General features: G+C 42.3%; 1 protein-coding gene across 11 annotated transcripts in view; it reads right to left on the bottom strand.

The window, feature by feature from the left end:
- Positions 1-664: 664 nt before the first annotated feature.
- The window catches only part of LOC133926819 (protein SWEETIE-like), a 59434-nt gene continuing 38879 nt past the window's right edge, over positions 665-21219 (bottom strand). For 2 of the 11 annotated variants that reach the window (XM_062372931.1, XM_062372938.1), the window contains 14 exons: positions 17497-17553; positions 17196-17282; positions 16980-17108; positions 16672-16872; positions 16146-16589; positions 8883-8936; positions 6385-6482; positions 6163-6256; positions 5909-6047; positions 2370-2680; positions 2141-2284; positions 1899-2063; positions 1680-1805; positions 665-1490 (listed from right to left, as the gene is read on the bottom strand). In XM_062372931.1, the coding sequence (XP_062228915.1) occupies positions 795-1490; positions 1680-1805; positions 1899-2063; positions 2141-2284; positions 2370-2680; positions 5909-6047; positions 6163-6256; positions 6385-6482; positions 8883-8936; positions 16146-16589; positions 16672-16872; positions 16980-17108; positions 17196-17282; positions 17497-17553 (2745 nt within the window). In that variant the 3' untranslated portion in view covers positions 665-794. The other 9 variants (XM_062372934.1, XM_062372933.1, XM_062372932.1 and 6 more) reach the window with 9 other exon arrangements.

The following is a 21219-nucleotide window of genomic DNA, read 5'->3' on the forward strand; positions in this document are numbered from 1 at the left end:
TAGAAAAAATAATGATAGGAATGAAAAAGTTAATTACAGTATTGTTTCTTAATATATTCATTTTGTTTTAGTAACTTTACAAAAATCATGAAGAAAGTAATAAAAATCTAAATGAAATCAAACTAATTTTAAAGATCCTCTTAAGATACACCCTACATAAAAAATAATAATATGTTTACATGTTAAACTTTTCTTTAATCTAAGTTAATAAATAAGCTACATGCTTCAAATTTTTTTTCAAACTTCATCCCTATATAATATGAGGCAAACGACATTATTTTTGAAAAAAAAAATCACAAAAATTTTTAGAATTGTCTCTAATTTTTTTAGGATATTTTGATTTTTTTTGAATTTTTTAATTCAAATTTAAAAACCGTTCGGTTGAACCCTACATGCAACACAACACAAACATGAGTCTTGTTCTGAACTTCTACAACATGCAACCCAACACAAAACATTGAGATCAAACAGTAGGACAGTAGGTACAAGTGTATAGTCTGTGTGGCAAGTCTAGATGTCCATCATAACGTACTGGGCAGCAAAATTTGTACTACGGAGCATTGTTGCTTATGCTTGTCTCAGTGCAAACCATTCTTTCGGACTGCAGAGGTGCGCACTGATATTTCAACAGTATCACTTGAGTGAAAGCAATGAGGTGCACATATAAGGAGCCAAATCATAATGTTTATTTCCTGAGTTCTGATAAGCAAATCTCCTATGCACTTTAAGGATCTAGGTTGGTCGCAAGTTCATCCCAATTATGACCTATAATCTGATATTCCATCCTCAGATAATTATGGGTGGGAGTCCACATCCACGGGATGCTCATTCCCTTCACTCCTGCTGAACACATTTCCTGACATGTTAGCATCTTGGGAGGAACCTGGCGATACATTGTTGCTGCCGTTGTTGGCCCCATCCTCCATAATATCTGAAAGATTGTTCAAACTGCTTGTGGAATCATCTCTAGAAGTAATATTTTCATCAAGGACAACTCCCTCGATCCCTTGAATTTCTCCAGAGACGCCTTTCTTCTCTTCACTTGCTGGATCAGTGCCTTCACGCTTGGCCTGTTGTTCAGTACTTGAGCATTGCAAATCAGCAGGCTCCACATGTTTCTTGTCAGTACAAGTTCTGCATTCCATAGCACCAGCTGCAATGTCCACATCACTAATATACTGACTAGTATTTTCCTGAGGGATCTGTTCATGATGACTACTTGCAAGAGATCTCTCTCCAGACATAGGTGAAACAATTCTAGTAGAATCAACATCATCATGCGCAACAGTTGCTGGAAGAGATTGGAAAGCATCCCAGTCATCATCATTTACTTCATTTTCGTCCTTCTCTTGACTTGCATCACAATCAGAAACTTCAGCAATGGATCCAGGTGTTTTACTGCCACTATCCTGGACATTCTGCTCTGAGTGTGCACTCATATTCACCGGCACCGTTATCTGGCCTTGACTGACCGAAGCTCGGACCATGTCCTACAGAATATGCAAGAGTATTGGGTACTTCAGGATGCTCAGTGACAAGTGTATAAAGTATGGATGGCACTGACAAACCTTTAAAATCATCATGAACGTCAGGCCTAAACCAACATGCATTGATACAGTAGAATCAGGAGATACTAACTTGCATCAAAAGGAAAATCAGCACATATTAATGGACAATACCTGAAGCTGCTGTCTCTTTTCAGGTGGTGCAGAAAGCAATATATCTTTGATCTGTACAGCAACAGACGGAATCTGAATAAAATGAGAGAACAGCTTCATCGAAATGGTGTTTACTTCAGCAAGTTCCTGAAACAGAACATTGTAGAAAAGGATAAACAAAACCAAACTGAACAGTAGATTTTCTGGTCGCAAGACGAGAGAAAAAAAATCCAATGCTACCTGTGAACTAGTATCACTGGACAGATAAAAACCCATCAGTAAGGACTCCAGCAGAAGAATTGTAGCATCTTGCTGATATTTCTTCGATTGAGCTAGTGTGTGGAAGAGGAAAAGTAGCTTCAAACATTCATCAATAATAATGACAGATTCCTTGTTTGAACATTCCTGGAATAAGAAGTTTGTCAGAGAATACGGCCCTATTTTGCAGAAATTTCAATAATTGATATCATTCCAAACAGTACCTTCAATCTAGTCTGCATCACTGAAAACACATCTCCCAGTAATTCCCCAAGCAACATCATAAAAGAATGCATCTTTGTTTCTGAACCTTCAGTTAGCTCTTTCTGTGCACAGCTTCTCAGTACATGTATACCCAGCATTTGCACCTACTTAGTGAAATCAACTTATTAATTACCCACTAATAAAGCATGAAATTCTAGGTGCCAACAATAAGCAAAGCCAGTTATTTACCTGTACGTTAGTGCTATGAAGGGAACCCTGAATAACCTGTATGCAATGCCTGAAGCTGCCACAAATGAGCACATCATTGCTACTTTCATTTTCACTCAGATAACCAATCTCATGAACAAGTTTTGCAAGAGCAGTGGCTTCTCCCAAACAGAAAAATAGTATCTTTGCCAACAGATTGTACGAATCAGAAATCTTGTTTTTGAGCAACGAGATCCTTTTATCACATTCTGTACAGAAGTATGCCACTAGGCTAACCAAAGCTCCAAAGACAACTTTAGGATTGGTGAGCTCACCATCTGATTCAGCTCTTTCTACAAAACAAATGAGCAGCCAATTCTTAGACTAGCATGATTGTTCTCCTTGACGAATTACTGATTCATTTATATAAGGGAAGAGCTATTTTTTAGTCTGGAAATTTGCTAGGTAGGTACCTTTTAAGGTACTTATTTAGGGTCCCTTTCAAGCCTTCAGCTTTCAGGTTTGCTAGACATATAAGGAGCTGTGACCTAATGATGGGGCATCAACTGATAAATTGGCCCTATTGTAAGTGGTCAAGAGACCTACCAGAATCAACATTCCTTTTCACTGATATTTTGTTCTGAACTAAATATTAAAGTACAAACTTTAAAGGAAGCAGTGAAATGGTGAAGCCTTATAAATGAATGGAGAAAAAGGTCACCTCAGTGCTCATCTGTGTCGACACAGAAAAATGGACACTACGGAAGATGAAATGGGTGGGGTAAGTTATAGGGAAACATGGGGAATAGTCCATTTCTATTTGTCCTTTATATTAGGTTACTAGGGTCCTTATCCCTTATGTATAGGTTACTATGGTCCTTATCCTGTACTCCTTCATATACTCTCTATATATTGCACCAAAGGCTACTATTGAATACAAGTTGATATTCCTAACATGGTATCACAGCTAAGGTTTTTTTGGACGTCACAACTCGTCCAGATCCAATCTATCTCGCCCGTAGTGGCTTTCTCCCTATGGTTGGCTGGCTCCATCTCTTCCCCATCGGTTTGTCTCTTGTCGATTCCTTGCCCGTAGTTTGGAGCTAGCTAGATCTGGTTCTTCCTCCACCCACCCGCCCACCTACATCACCATCGAGCGGCTCGTGCCATGCCCTTCTCTCCGATCGGCCATCGCTCCTACCGTGCGTGGCTCCCTCGCCGTGTGCTACTTCCCCACCGAGCGTCGTACCCCCATCATGAACTACTCCTCCGCCCGGTTAATTCGGATCGACATGCCTCGATCCGGCTCATCCGCCCGCTCGATGCGCCTGACCCGGCTCCCCCACCCATTAGACGATGCCCCTTGCCCAGCGTCACCTGTCACCTCCCCGCTCGATCCGATCCGCCCGACTGCTTTACCCCGAGCTGCCCCGCCGCCCCCAACGTGCCCATGCCGGGTGATGCGCCCCTCAGTTGCGCCAAGCAGCCACCTTCCGTTGCTTCATCCTCCAACGGCAGGCATAGATCCTACCACTCCACCATGCAAGGCCGCGGCCTCCGATTCGCACCGCCACATCGTTGAGAGGTTGCGAGCGAGCGCCATTGTCATTGCCTGTTGCTCTCATCTCGGTAGGTGAACATGCGATGGAAGAAGGTTCGAGTCTCGCCTCGCTGGAAGGCGCCCGCGTGGTCGCCACTTGCCGCCGAATCCGCAAGGCCGTCATTCTATGCAGGGCCGGACTGATGTTTGTCGCCACTGGGTCTTCAATCGCCCCCGGTCGCGGGCCGGGCTACCGTCTACTGTCATTGGGTCTTCAACCACCTCCCGTCACGGGCCGGGATTCTCTAACCGTTTGCCCATAGCTGAGTGTTGTTATCGTCATGTGCTCTGCCCGATCTGCTCAAAGACAGTACCGACGCCACACGTTTCCAGCCACAAGATCTATTACAAGTCTAGCAGCCACAAAAAATCCTGCCTGTCAAGCGTCCCGATCTACAAAGTGTCGTCCGGTTTCAGCGCCTCGATTAAGCAACCGAACTGATTTTTTTGGCCTGCATTACTACACGCACACCAGTGCTTGCGCACATTTCTTTTGGCAAGGAATATTATTCCACGCACATAGAACATACCACATCAAATTGTTGCATGCACACATGCCCATGTTTTTCCGTTGTTATTTTTTTTGAAAGGGGTAAACTCAACAGGGGAGGCCCCTACTGAGAAGTATATTAAAAGATAAAAGTAAGTAAGACTATACAAAACCCAAAAGAGGGTGGAAACTCCGAGGCAGGGGAAAAGAGAGGCCAACAGGTCACTAACAGAAGAGATTTAACTAGGGCAAACTGAGATTGTCCATTCTAGAAGCTCAGTTCTTAAATCTTCCTTGATTCTATTAGCTTGAAGTAGAACTTCATCAGCAAAGGTCTTTTTCCAAGAGTGGAGAGAAGGCTGCTTCTGATCAAAGATCATATTATTTCTTTGCTTCCAGATTCCCTAAGCAGCTATTATGAAGATTTCCATAAAGAAAGGCTTGTTGAAACTTTGTCTGGCATTTTGTATCATACTGAAGAATGGCAAAGTGCGAGTCCATTTTAGACCAATTGATTCCCAGCAAGATCGACTGAAGCTGCATTCAAAAAACAAGTGGAAAGCAAGACCAATTTTTCCGTTGTTATTGATGCAATTGTGCTATCTATGTCTTTCTGTAGCTTTAGTGACAACTTTATTTGTTGTCTTGCTACTCCTCATTGCTTAGTTTGCAATTCAATGACATTCTTTTGCTGCTATCATCACGACTCTACTCATGTGCTTCGTATAACACTTCTTCGACTTGATTCGACAGGATTACAAGGCTCCACTCTATGGCAGCTTTAAAAAGACGGTTTTTGGATGCATTAGTCTAAGTTTATTAATAATGTCACCTCTTCCAAATACAATGCTATTGCATACGCCTTGCATTGGGAGGGGCGGTGTTAGGAATATACTATCTCTATATCCCTTACGTATAAGTTACTAGAGTCCTTATCATTTACTCTCTCATATACTCTCTCTATATTGCCCCAAGGGTTACTATTGAATACAAATTGCTATTCCTAACACTTTATTACCTCATTTGATTTTGTTTAATGTCTTCATATGTAAAGCACAGATCAAATGGTAAGGTTAACGTGTTCATAACTGGACCACACTCCAAATGTTTCTAGAGTTATTGCAGCTTTCTAAGTGTATTTTTATCAAGTTTTTGGGCCTTCTTTTGTCATACTCATACCTGACATGCACATAAACACCTATTTTCATGCTAGTTCAAATGATTTTTGCCGGTTTACTAAATCCTGAAGGAAGAAATGAAAGGACTTTAACTGTCTTTTTTCCATTCCTGCACGTAATTTGCTTGCGAGCAAGCCATATCCACTTATTCCAATTCGCCAACACTAGATATGTTTATTCTTTTGCAAGGGAAATTCTGAAATTAATTTTAGGAGGACAATGGCAACATTTTCTCGTAAATAGAAGTGGATCAGGACAGGTGAACATGTTTGGAGAATAGTAAGTAAAATCAAGGGAAAACAGAAGATGATACCTTTAAAACACTTCCTCATGAAAGGAAAAACATTTTGGAGAAAGGAGATGATATTTGACAAACATAAATTAGTTGACACTTGTTGAAAAGATTGGTATGATGTGGATACCAGTAACATCATCAGCTTCCACAAATGCTGCTAGATGAGACGGGCTATTAGATTCCATAAATGAATGGATATAGTTCAAGGCAATTTTGCACTAGGTATAATCAGGGGAAGTGTATCAGAATATCAGATTGCCTGGTATCACTACCTCTTTTTTCATTCGACAAACCATCATCTCGGTTGCAACAGACAATTCAGAAATCAAAGTATTACTTGAACATTTCTGAGAACTTCCATCCCTACTGCAGTGACAACAGATACAGAACTCATTGCCAATATTGAAATTAACTGGAAGCCCAGCAATGGATTTTGAAATTAAGTACATTGAGGCAAGAAAGTTTGAAATGAAGTACATCGCAGCAAGAATTACCATTGAAGTATCATGGCGAGATACTGAGAGTAGAACTCTAATGCAGAAATGACAAAGGCTTCCACCTCAAAATAATTGTCAGGGCACAGACTGATAATCTTCATGATGAAATAAAAGTTAGGCGGTAATCTCATTAGAAATAAGCAACATGCAATTAAACATTTAGCTTATTAAAAATGTGTTGTTGGATTAGCCCGGGATATTACTGAACTATATCCAAAAGGGAATGGTACCGGAGACACTACAAGTCCTTCAAAAAAAGAAAAGCATTACTCACAACAATACAGATCCACACAAGTTAATTTGAATCAGGACAATACTAGTCTTGATCAATAACACCAAGACTCAATCATTATTAGAAGCTAGAGCACAGCAGCTCCAGCTCCCAATGAGAATCAGCTGTGCCTCCTTGAGTTAAGCCAGGAAGGTGTAAGAGAACAACCAAAAAAATATGTAGCCAAATAATGTCAGCATGCTAACATGAAGAATAGAAGTCCTAGCAGATAATATCAAATTTTGAACTCACAGAATTACGATTGGCGCTGTTAGGAATATAGAGTCCTTATCATATACTCCTTATGTACTCTATATATTGCCCCAGGAGCTACTATTGAATACAAGTTACTATTCCTAACATGATTTCAGAGCCAAGTTTTTTTAGGACGCGCAACTCGTCCTGATATAGATCTATTCCACCCACCTCCGTCGACTTCCTTTCGGCTCTACTCTTCTCGGTCTAGTGCTCCCCGTCTAGGTTCCACCCGACATTCTTCTCCTCTGAGCCGCCAATCTATGTCCCGATCTGCCACTCCACCTAATACGGGCCGCACCGCCATGCTTCACCCGCCCACCCGACCTCCCGTGCTCCTACTCAACCAGCGCTACCCTCCCGTCCGACGCAACTACCATCACCACTCCTGTCCAGGCCGCGACGACCTCCTCTTTGCTCGGGTCCGTTGGACCCACACCGTCCGCGAGTCCGCTTGGATCCCGGTCACGCCGTCCTGTCGCGCCGGCCTCCCGCGCTTGCACCGGTCTCCCGCACTCCATCGACGTCTTCCCATCTGCCTGTTGTCTCCCACAGCAGGCCACCTGCCATGCTGGCAGTCTCCCACGCTAGGCCTTCCTCGAATCTGCGCCACCTCCCGCCGGCTCGACATCCCCCTATGTGCGGCATGGCCACGCTCAATCCTCTTCGTTTGACTACGTTGCCGTGGTGTCTTCTCCGTCATCTCCCACTGCCAGGAAGTCTTGTGCATGGTCGTCTTGCAAGCTTCTTTGTGACGCTGGCTCTTCGATGCTTGTCCAACGCCGCCGATGGATCCGCCGCGCGCACCCCAGGGGGCTACTATTGAATACAAGTTGCTATTATTAATAGGCGAAACAGAGCAATGTTCCCAAGGAACAAGATTATAGCACACATGATGCAGACAATTGATTTAGAGAAATGCAATAGGAATAAAAATCTTAGTAAGCTTCAAAAACAAAATCCATATGAACTGCAAAGCTACCACATAGCGACTTCTACTTTTTCATTGCCGAATTAATATTTACCATTCATTCAAAGAAATGCCATCAATATATAAATATGATAACCTAAGGAATAGAAATTGGATATAAGAAAACGAAAATCCTCAAATTTGGGTCCAAATTCATATAATAAGCACCATTTCTGCTAAGTGCAAACAAAAAAACATCATTAATTTAGTAAGTTTCAAAATAAAACAAGCAACAGAACAAACATAACAATAAAATTTGTGCATATTAATCTCCTATGACAACCAAATTTCTTATCACAGCCATATTTTAATCAAAATGACTTATTATTAGAACTTGAAATAGATACAACCAATTCTAAGTATGATTTTGTATCAAATCAAAAAAAAAAACTCGACCAACCTTAGAGGAACTATGTGGCATTGCATATAAGAAGAAATAAACATCCAAATTCGAGTTGGAGAGAACTCGAACCTGGGTGGTGGGGATGTACACCCATACCTCCCACCAACTGAGCTATGCTCAAATAATTAGCATGGCACAATGTCAGTTATTACAGCTGTAAGCCAAAAGCGATAACACTATCAAGAAAATCTATTTCGCAGCCCTGGCTAACTGTGGCTTTTTTTGGGCCATAGTGTTGCTTTTTAAGGTCTCTAAAAGCTACAGTGTACCCATAGTAGCTATTCAGAACACAGCTTTCTGCATAAAAAACGAATGAGGCAAGACAGGTGTCAGGTGAACATGTGCATGAGCCCCACAACCTGTTTGCAAACATCATCAATATACCCGCTGAGACCAATAAGTCCATCAATTGGCCGGTTGCCACTAGTTTTTGGAACCATGCTTATCCCCACCACAGAGCGGTCACATTTAGGACTACTAACAACGTATGGGCAACAATGTAATTGTTCCTTTTTTTACTTTTTCAAATTAGCACTGAAATGCGATTGATATATCTAATATAGCATGGAAGTAATTATCACCAGAATGACCTTTACCTGAGTGAACAGACGAACAATAGGAGCACTTGAACAATCAGCATATGGAAGAGCCTGCACTGACACGTGTCAATATAGGAATGGTTTTCAGAGTAAAGGATACAACACAATTGGATGTGATTTCACCAACAATAGATATTAAGGGTTGCAAGAATAAGTTAAAAGGTAGATTTAATCAGATTGTGACATATAGCATAGCATAGTATTTTACCATTATTAAAATCTAGATGGTAAACACTCATCAAGAAGCATAATGAAATATCACAGTTGGAGCATTGAAGGTATTTTTGAAAGAAATGATAGATGATGAAAAAACTGCAATAAATAAAACCCAATTCCCTCAATGGAGAAACATTTTGAAACGATAAATATTGAACTATTTTGAAATGGGGTAAGTATCTATTTCTCTCAACGAACAAAAAACAATGAACCCAAACTATTTTGAAATGTATGGATCGTCTACTGATGTTAAGGTGTAATCGTTTGTCTAGTATTGTCCCATTAGCCTACAGCAGTAATAGATTAATATATCAGTAAAATCTATAATTTTATCATGACATTGGAATGAAGACCTTAAACCCGAACCCTAGCAAACACCAAGAAACCGCTAGACGGATGTTCAATCTGTTCTCCCTGGTGCAACACTAAGAAATCCATTATGAGATTGTTTCTTACAGGCCTAAGCTTAATGAAACAGCTTCACAGATCTGAGTGGGGGAAAAATGTATTGATCCATCAAGAAATACAGGGGCCTAGCCCCCACTCGATGTAGTTAAGCCAAGCTCAAAATGGCCTAGGGCTTAGCAATAGGCAATGCCAAGCTTGGCATTTTAGGCAGTAGGCACAAAAGCAAAGAGCGGTTTGGCCAAGCCTGAATGTTACACATAAATTACTCCCACTTCCCTTCTTAAATAGTGTTATTGACTTTTCACTATCTCCAAGACATGACCTTGATCCTTACCTTTTGTGCCTTATGTTAGTATATTAGTAACATTACAACATTATGAAAGTATTCTTAACAACAAATCTTTTTTTTCTCGAACCAGCAAGAGAACTGCCCGTCATTATATTAAGAGAGGGATGGGTTCCGAAAAGAAAAACCCCGCAACAATGAGCAAACAACAGGAACAAAAGGAAAAAGGAAGAAAAAACAACACACATGCTACAAAGTCAAGCACTCATCACCAACGCGTCTAAAACAACTCAAGGAGAGTCCACAACCTAAAATGACTATGGCCACAACAGGGTCGGAAACCTAGCGTCCGTTGCACACCAAAACAAGGCTTCATCTCTAATAGCCCTAAGGAGACCCTGCACGCTTGGGCTCTCGCCCTCAAACACGCAAGCATTGTGATGCTTCCAAATGAACCAAGCCACCAAGATCACTAGGGAGTTGAACCCTTTGTGTTAATTCCTGTCAACTTGTTATGCAGCAAGGCGCCACCAATCTTGGAAGGAGGTCATTGTCATGGTCGCCGGCGCCACATGCTGCAGACCGACCTCCTACAGAGCAACCCCCCAAGTTTGCCTGGCGAAGACACAACCGACTAAAAGGTGTGTAATGGTTTCTGGTTCTTGATCGCAGAGAGGACACGAAACAGGATGAGGCAATTGCCGTTGGGCTAGGCGATCGGCTGTCCAACAACGATTGTGGCAAGCCAACCATATGAAGTACTTTGCTCTAGGAGGCGCCCAAGATCTCCACAACCTTTTCCATGGCTCGAAAGTGATACGGCCGGTGAAAAAGGTCCTATATGCTGACTGAGTAGAGAAAACACCGGACAACATGCCCAGCCATCTATGTGTATCCTCCACCCCCTCCTACAGCTCTATCTTTGAAACTAGGTCCTATAATTTGTAGAACTCAGCTATGACTTGTACTGATGCATTCCCTCTAATGTCGTTGATCCAGCATCCATTTGTGAGAGCATGTTGGATGGGGCAATTTATAAAGCGATTGGGCACTAAAGCGAGCATATGAGGGGCCAAGTCAGCAATTGACCTCCCCAGAAGCCAGCGATCCGTCCAGAACTTAGTGTTAGAACCATTACCAATCTCAGAGTGCATCATGATAGAGAGCATGGCCACAAAATTAGCAGGGACAGAGAGTCCAAGGTTTGCGAGGATCCGATTTCAACTGCCACAAGTATCGCATCCGCAAAGCCCAACCAACAACCTCAAGGTTGTGAATGCCCAAGCCCCCAAACTCCTTAGGCATACAAACTTTGCTCCAAGCCAAGAGACAATGACCACCATTGACATCCCTGCGGCCTTTCCACAAAAGGGCTCTCCTTCTCTTGTCAATTGCTTTGATTACCCACTTAGGAATATCCAACGCCATCAATTGGTAAACTGGAATGGCTGTGAGAATCACCTGGACAAGTGTGGCTCTGCCAGCAGGATGGATTAGGGCAGCCTTCCAGGACGGTAGCTGATCAGCAATCTTGTCCACTAATGGCTGCAGTGCAGATTTGGTGAGCTTCTTCACACAGAGGGGTAGCCCCAGGTAAGTGCAAGGAAAGTCAGTGACAACACATGGCAGTTCCCTTCGCACAATGTCAATATCAGCTTTTGCACACTGGATTGGTGCGCAGAACACTTGCTAATGTTAGTCCGTAACCCAGAAACCTCTCCAAAACAATGAAGGATCCTTTTCACAACATCAAGCTCCTCAGCAGCAGACTTTAGAAACAAAACCACATCATCCGCATACATTGATACCCGATGATTTAGTGCTCTAATGGAGAGTGGCTGGAGCAGACCGACCTCACTAGCCTTATTTAGAACTGAGTTCAAGACATCCATTATTAGAATAAAAAGCATTGACGAGAGCGGATTTCCCTGCCTCAAACCCCTCTGATGATGAATTAGCTCCCCAGGATCGGCATTCAGCAAAACCCGAGTAGAGGTTGTGGCAAGCAAATTACTTAGCATATTAAACCAACATTCACCGAAACCCAGATACTTGAGAACCTCCAAGAGAGAACTCCAGGAAACTGAGCCAAATGCCTTTGATATGTCCAGTTTCAGCAACACTTGAGGTTTCTTTTGTTGATGTAAGTAACGGGCAGAGTTCTGCACCAACAAGAAGTTATCTTGTGTACAACGGCCTCGGATGAATGCGCTTTGATTAGGAGCGACCAGAGCATCCAACTTCGGAGAGAACCTTCTTGCCATAATTTTGGTCACCAACTCGGTGAAACTATGGATTAGACTTATGGGCCTATAATCTTTCACTTCCATAGCATCCAGTTTCTTTGGCAAGAGTGTCAGGAAAGCTGAATTCAAAAGATAGAGCTTCCTCAAATCTCCCTTCTAAACAGCAACAACCGCATGCACAATGTACCCCTTAATAAAAGCCCAACAAACCTAGTAAAATCTACCTGTAAACCCATCCAGACCTGCCACCTTATCCAAGGATAGTTGCTTAATAGTGTCCCAAACTTCTGTCTCAATGATTGGATAGGGTGCTGAGAGATCATGAGGCTGCTGATAAAAGGATGCAAGACCTAAAGTGATTGCCCTCTCTTCAGCCGAGCCTAACAAGTTAGTATAAAAATCCAAAATAACTTTGTGCTTCTCCTGCTGACTTGTGATCAATTGGTCACCAACCTTCAGTTTGACTATAAAATTCTTACGCTTTCTATAGCAAGCTTGGGAGTGGAAGGAAGCAGTATTCGCATCACCCTCCTTCAGCCACTCGGTCCGACAGCGGAGGCGAGCGATTGTATGCTCCAAGGATGCTAATCCAAGGCTATGCTTCCTAAGTTCCCGGCGCAACCACTCCTCTTCCATGGACAAAGGCCTGAAATCTTGCGCGATCTCTAATCTGTGAAGAAACTCTTTGGCCCACAACAACTGTGATTTGATATTACCCACTGTTCATTGACTCCATGACTGGAGAGCCCTGCTCAAATTCTGGAATTTAGCAGCAAGACGAGCGGGCAAGTTTCAGCAACCGATTGTGACCAAGCTGCCTGAACAACCTCCTGAAAGCCATCCATTCTAGGCCAAAACCCTTCAAATTGAAAGCGTCTCTTCCCCTACGTGTTATCTTGAAGCCAGAGTATCAACAAACAATGTTCCGATATAAGGGAAGCAACACTTTGCAACAAACAGTCCGGGAAGAGAAGGTCCCAATCCAATGTGCAGAAAACACGGTCCAGCCGCAAGAGTGGGCGCCTCCCGTTCGTTCGACCATGTAAATTTTCGGCCAATTAAGGGCAATTCCTGTAGTTCGACCTCATCTATAAATCTTCGGAATCCACCCATCATTGCTTGATTAAAATTGGCGTTATTCTTGTCTTCAGTCCTGTATATTAAGGATGGCACGCACAAATCGAGAAATGGTCCAAATTTTTCCACCCTTTTGCAGGCCGCCCCTGATAGTGGCCACCAAAGCAGATACAAGTCCAAATCTTGTGTCATGGTTTACTCAAGGAGGGCCAGTGGACAAAAATGTTCCTCCGCACACACGCAACAGGGCACCACACTATCAACCTAGCCTGCTGAAACTCCGACGGCAAATTTCGTTAAACATCTCACTTGCCAGGTTGATGGCCTGCTCAAGCACCCTTTGACCCATGGTCGTCGACATTCGCCTAACTTCGTCCTGCGCCAGAATAAGCGACCAACGCGTGGTGCGACTTCCTCGAATGACCGCCGCACGGTGAAGAGGATCATGAACATCCATGGGATTCTAGGTGATGGGGAGCAGATGGACGACTAGACGCAACATCGTTATGCCAAGCTTTTTGAACAATAGCTTTCACAACGACATTTAGAGGCCCTTGCAGCACTCTTCGGGTGGAGGCTTCTCGAATTGACTCAACTGCTATCCGAGGCTGAACCAGAGTCCCTATAGGTGGGAGTTTCTCTTATCCCTTCGGTCGGTTTTGTTTCTTCTCAAATGAGTATCTCTTCTATTTTGATCTGGAACGTTCGCGGCCTTAATATGCGTGTGCGACGCGACGCTATCCGCGAAATGGTTCTTTCTTTGCAGGCTGACATTGTTTGCTTCCAAGAAACAAAGCTACCAAGAATATCCTGTCGGCATCTTCTTTCAGCCCTTGGGTCAGAGTTTGATCGGTTCGAAGCTCTACCAGCTGAGGAAATCAGAGGTGAGATCTTGATCGCTTGGAAAAGTGTAGCTTGTCGAGCCTTGGGATCGCGTATTGATAGATACTCAGTGTCAGTCCAGTTCGCCACAGTCGATGGCCCCAGCTGGTGGTTATCAAGTGTCTATGGACCGCAGACTGACGCTAAAAGTCCCATTCTTGCAGGAGTTGAGGGATGTTCGTGCTCTATGCCAAGGACCATGGGTCGTAGCCGGAGACTTAATGACAAATCTAGTGATATAGTTTTCATATGACCAATCTAGATAATTTAGAAACTATTTGTTTGAGTATATTCGGCTGTTATGGTAGGATACGATTTGATTAAATCTGATTGGAATGTCTGATACAATTCAGTCTTATCTCTAGGATTGTCTCGCGATCCAAATCATGTACTATATATAAACACTTCCACGAGATTCAATAATACATCTACAATTATCGCAGTATATTCATCTTTCTACATGGTATATAAGATGGCGCCACTCCTTAGCCGCCGCCTCCGCAACTTTCTCCACGCCGCACCGCCCCTAGGAGATGATCCGTTGTCCATGATCTCTCTTCTAAGGGTTGCGCAACCCATAGTTTAGTCGTGTCGCCAATCATCTGATTGGCTGCCAATTAGAATTTTCTTCCTGATCATCTCTAAATTATGTTTTCACTATATTTTTTCTGATCAAAGATAAATTTGCATCACCAACCCTACTGACCCGTCGACGCTTCTCCGCTTCGAACTTCACCAACTCGACTTCGACGACTCCGGTGTCTCCTCTCCTCCGATGATGCCGCAGAGTGACACGATGTGCTCATCAGCACAACCCCTTCTCCACGGCCTTCCGAGCGCTTCTCCAGAGTACCAGAGTCACCACTTCAAGCCATCGGTTCCGCCACACCTTCAGTCTTCGTCCACCACAACCTCATCACCAAAGTCACAATCTCTTCCCCATCTACACTTCGTTTACTCCGACAACCACGGGTTGCACCAGCACATCCTTCTTCACCGCTCTACGCGCCACAACTATCTCGGCGGCCTTCTCTGCTAGTCCCCTCGACATTGGCACACGGTTCGTGATGGTCCCATTCTTCACACGTCCGTTACTGGCAACACTGATGTGTGTGTTCGTCCCCGACGCATCAGCAGGCCTGGCAAACCCGGTGGGGTACCTTGTCTTCGACGGCTTCGACACCATCACCTTCCGGATCAAGCTGCTCCTTCACGATTGCCTACCTTGATCACGTCACCGTCTTCTTCCCAGGTGCATCCTTGCACCCTCGGCTCCATGGCGCCTCCTTGCACTCTCAGGTCCATGGCGCAACATAGTTGATTAAGATCCCATATGTCAATGACACGAAGACTCACTAGATGTAATATTCATTTTTAACCCAAAGGATCAAAATGAGATCAAAACCGAAAGTTGTGGGAGTAAAATAGCTCTATAGTAGAGCCCAAATAAGAGATGGCCAAGATAGTATTTTTCGCCTAACTGCCTCAAAAATGGCTCTTTTTTGCAACACTGCTCAGTGCCAAAAATGTTCAGATATATTCATGGCTTATAGCTCCACTGCCCAAATCAACAAAAGGTGTCCCTACCGGTGGCAACTGGCACTGCCGTCTCTAATGCAATGACAGACTTCCAAGCAGAATTTCTGCCAATCTAGGGTAAGAAGCTTTTTTTAACAGTTCGGTTTTGGACAATTTCAGGCCTGGTATACCAACTATGCTAACCTCTGGAGCTCTCTATGTTGGTCAGAAACACTGACCAGTGGCTCCACGTCAGATATGTATCTAAGCAACTCATCATTTGGAAATGCGTATAATGTTTAGTTGGGTACTTCCTTGTGCATGAATAAAAGCAACTACTATCCCTGGTCATAAATACATGTTGTTTTGGACATACATTCGATCCAACATTTGAAACTTTGACCATCAATACCTTTTAAATATTTATATTAGAAACATGAAAAACATATGTATAATATTAAAATATAAATTAAGAATCAGAGTTACATTTTGGAGGCCATGTCAATATCAAACAACATGTTTTTCTGACAGGAAGGAGTATCTTATATTAATATAGGGAGTGTTACTAAATAGGAGTCAGCAAGTTTTATAACTTAGGAAACATGAAGGTAACAGTAGCGGACTGACCTGGAGGAGTTCCTGGCAAATATCCACTGAAAGGAAATTCTTGCTGAAAAAGACTTCAGTCGTGAGGGATAACAACACAGGTAAGACCTGATCACATGGTTTTGGCTCATCTAGTCCATGAACAATAAAGTCCCCAAACTTTTTGCCTTGTCTATAGCCAAGGTTGATCTTTAAAGCACTACTCTTCACTGATTGGCATGCATGAAATAGCACAAGGACGGATAGTCCCCAAAGAAACTGGAATTCAGTTCTTTCCAGTTTGAGCATCCTATGCCCAGATATAAATGTCCGTTCAAGAAAATCTTCAGACTCATTCATGTCAAACTCCATAGGAGCAGCATCAAAAGCTGTTGCTTGAAGAATTAATGGCCAAACTTCATCAAGATACTTCTGCACCTTTGATGAGACCAGTAATGACTGAATACCATCAAGAAATGGCTTGTACTGTTTAAAAGAAGACAATGCAATCATTATGTAATTATATAATCCTTGAGATCAATAGTTGAGGCATGATACATGGTCTTACATTAATTTTTGAGTGCAAACCAAAGCTTATAGAAATATAATCCTTGAGGACTCCAACCCAATATTTTCCTAGTAGAGTTGAGCTATTTGCAAGTAAAGGTACTAATTGCTGATGTTCATCAGAAGCATTTTCCTTCATCCTCAAGAATTGATAGGTGTAGCACTTAACTGCAGCATGGGCAGTAAGAAGGCGAACTTTTATCTGTCAGATACACAACCTAGGTTAGATACTCAGACACTACCAGATATCCAATACAAAAATGGATGAGATGCATCGCTACATAACGCAATCTAGGAGAACTGAAATACCTTGCACACTACCCAGTCAGCAAAAGATGGATAAAATAGGCCCTCTATGTCACTTAGTGGGCGTGATATCAGCACAAACAAACGATTAAGAGCTACTCTGTCCCCACCAATTATGCTGCTTGTCATAACCTGGTTTTTTTTAAGCATAGATGTTTATCAATGACAATGTATAATGAACATTTGTGGTGTACAAAACAGGAAAAAAATAATCCAGACCCTTGTAGCGAGTTCAAGTCCGGCCTCCAAAAGAAGTGGACCAGAAGCAGTACTTATGGCCATTCTAACAGCAGAAACAAGTTGGGCCTGCATTTCAAAATATACAAGGGTCCTATCAAAAAAATCGGTCCATTAAATGTTTAAATAATACCTATAAAGGTAGCTATTAGTATCAGTATTCATAAGAAGTCACAGGCAAATTTTCTTCTTTCAATCATGCGGATATTACACGTCAAGGCATCAGATTTCCCCTTTTGCTCCAAAAAGGGAATATTAAGAAGTAAGGAGATTTGAAAATCACCTGAAATTGTTCCAACAAGATATGCCCAGGAAATTCAGGATCCACCGCCATCGCAAACTAGAAAAATAAAATAAACACAATAATCAGGATAGATTTTGTAACAGAACATAAGGGGACTGGAAGGCATTATATACTCGTAGCAAAAAGAGTATATAAATCATGTCCCAAAAAAAATAGATCAATCGTTAACATCATAATCCATAGCACTAGTTGAACAATCATAAGGACTACCACATGATTTGCAAAAGCAACTTTTGACTTAGAAACTAAATTATGATTTGGTAGACAGGCCAGTCTGACAAATATATGATTCCTATCAAGAAAAAAACACAAGGCAACAAATAGAGTAAGCGGGATGAAGATCAACAGTGCAGCATAGATGGCCCAGCCACATATGTGTGCATGTAAACAGGCACAAAAGCGTAATTCATTGGTCAAGAACCTATAACTTATGGTTTGATTCTTAATACTCCCTCCTGTCAAAAAGTCTTTGACCTTCGGGGTTACTATGGTCACAGAGATGCAAGTGTAACCATTATTTCTTATCACAATATATTTATAAAGTCGTATAAATATAAGATTTCTAAGGTATTTTTTATGATGCATCTAGTCATCATCTTCATATGATCAATCTAAATATTCAAAAAGATATTTTTTTGGTAAAAATACAAATATTGGATGCACAATTTCAATAACAAGAATATATCTGAAGTACAAATATGGTGAAATAAGCGAAGGAACTTTGGCATGATCATATCAATTTGGTAGTTGATCAGATTGTCTCTAAAATGTGTATTGATATACCTTCTTCACGTAATGATGTGCACATGAGTTGAATTTAGAGATTAATTGCCAACAAGTCACTATCCATCACTCGTGGATAATCAGGTGCCTAAGATTGCAGAATAAGGGTACAACAATACTCTAACACCCCAAATTTGTTACATAAAAATTTCTCTAAGAAATAAACCCAGAAAATGAATTGTTTGCAATTGGAAAAGACGAAAAACAAAAATAAAAATAGAAAAAACCTCACCCGGGCCCAATCTCTCTCTCTCTCTCTCTCTCAACCCAACCTTCCCCCTCTCGGTCCAGCCCGCTCCCGCACTCAACCTTTTTCCCCTCCGGCAAACCTCCCCCGCGTTGTCCCAATCCAGCCACCTCGGCCCACGACCGCCTCTCTGTGGCGCCCGGTCCCACACGTTAGCTTCGCCCCCTACCCCCTCCCCCCCCCGCTCCTTCCTTTTTCTCTGCGCCCATAGCCGATCCGAAAATCTCGTCGATCCACGCCTACCGAAGGAAAGGGATCCTTACGCGACAGTATAGATGAAATCCGCAACCGAAGAAACGGAAGGCAAATCAATTATGTGATTGGAGCTCAGAGCATGAAAATCCTACAGCGATTGCCGCCGGCCGCCGAACCCTAAACCGATTTGAGATTCGCCTCCCGTGAAATATATACCCCCCCCCCCCGGCCCCCCTTGAGCACCACAATCCCCCGCAGCATTTCCCCTCGAATCCCAAGCAAAAGCATCACCCGAGAGCCCTTTAGCTGAGCTCTCGCCGTCGCCAAGCCACATGAGACCTCCCCGGCGTTCACATGCCTCAAACGGGTTCACCGAAGCTCGGAGACGCTCTTCCGTCGCTCGCCGTCGCAAGCCGAGTGTCGGAGCTCGATTCAAGCGGTCTCTCGAGCTGCACCGTCGTGTTTCTTCGTCGCCATCGCCGCCCGCTGGAACCTAGGTAAGACCGATTTCCACCGTCCGATTGCGCATGTAAGGCTAGGATTAGAAGCCAGCGTATCGGTTCACTTTGTTAGATCTCGACCGTTCAATCTGAGATCGATGACCTAGATGTAAATAGGTTGAAGCCCAGTAAGCTTCGCCACGTAAACCAGCCACGCGCGCGCTTTTGTCCGACATGGCACCTAGTCAACAAAACCTCACCTCGTCAGCATCCTAGTCAGCAGGCTAACATCACCATTGCACAATAAACTTATTTTCCTATAGAAAAATAATTCGCGAAATCCTAAAATCTGAAAATACGTTTTTCGTTAATAGAAAATTTTGGTAAATTCGATAATAAATTAGATAAAGATTTAAAAATGGATAATAAAAAATTGAATAAATGTTTTAGAAAAACTAGAATAATTTTTTTAATGTTTTAAAAATATTTAAATCAGAAAAAATGGTAAATAAATATGATTAAATTTAGAAAAATTTAGAAAAAAAAACTTTTTTAGTTCTTTTCAATGTTTCTTTAATTGCTAATAAATCTTTAAATGCTAGAAAATCCAAATAATTCCATGAAACCTCCAGAAAATCCCAGGAAAATTCCTACGCCTTCCCTTCCAAGCCATATCTCCACCGTTGTAACTTCGATCTAATCGTTTCTTTCGCCAATAATTCACCAAAAATTATAAATTAAGTTGTTCTTGGTGTTTTTGGCTTTTTCTTGGCTTAGTGTTTATTTCCTTGTTTTATTTTGCGCTTAGACGTCGACGTCCAAAAGAAATTTGTAGGTTTTCAAGACTAGGAATTCAAGGAACCCGCTAAGCACCAAGGTGAAGGCAAGTTGTCCTTGATGCATTTTGCTCTTATGTTTTCTAAATGATTTTGTTTTGCAAAGTTGCATGCTCATAGTTGTCAATGGGAAATCCATGTTAGACTATACCTTAGTTTCTCCATATCTACCTTGTCGCCTCGGTTTTGATGGGGTCAAGGGTAGTATTGCTTTACTTGGTTTGGGGGTTGGATCATGACATTGGTATAATAATTTTGATAATGGTACTATGCAACATGAGATAAAATTGGTGAAAATGTTTTTAGCAACATGGACTAGGAAATGGAGCAAGATGGTTTTGGTTGCATAATGCAGGTGGGTGGTAGTTATTTACAATTTGATTAAGGATCGGTTCATGGTGTGATCGGATCGAGCTTTACAGTACAACCATAGACCTGATATGAGACGAGCCTAGCCAACTAATTAGTTTTCTTCAAACATAGTGTAACTAGATGGTGGAACGGGGAACGAAATGATAATTTCACTGGATCCGTATGGCACAATAAGGAGTTTCCGTATGCTCAATTTGATTAAGAACCGGTTCATGGTGTGATCGGATCGAGCTTTACAATACAACCACAGGCCTGGACAACTAATTAGTGTTCTTCCAACATAGTGTAGACTAGATGGAACGGAGAACGAAATGATTATTTCACTAGATCCGTATGGCGCAAGAGGGAGCTTCCGTTGTTGAGGTATTATTCGTGCGGCAGTGAAACCTTATCGGATAGACACTTGTTGGGAGATTTTGTAAAGGCCTTACAGTGGATTCCTGTCGCACATCTCGGAACTGTGCAAAAGTTTTTTGTTGGCCAACAGATACTCAGCAAAACAGGATGACACGTCTTGTGGGTAAAGTGTACAATCTCTGCATAGTGTAAAACTGATTAATCAGCCATACTCACGGTTATGAGTGGTGAGAAATGCCACATATGATTAGAATACACCAGTAATGGTTTGGTGGTTCATTCATGGTTGCGAGAACCATGTTTGAGGTGGTCAACTACGGTTGAGGTGGTTTATGTCAAGAGGGTTAATTCTTGAGGTGGCTTTTATTCAGTTATTTACTTTCGCTTTTATTAAATGTTTTGTTAAATTTTGCCCTTATGCAAATGAGCCCATGTAAGCCTTATTATTGTGAATGCATTCATTTCATCTTTT

This window comes from Phragmites australis, chromosome 8, assembly GCF_958298935.1.
Source record: "Phragmites australis chromosome 8, lpPhrAust1.1, whole genome shotgun sequence".
NCBI classification, from domain to species: Eukaryota; Viridiplantae; Streptophyta; class Magnoliopsida; order Poales; family Poaceae; genus Phragmites; species Phragmites australis.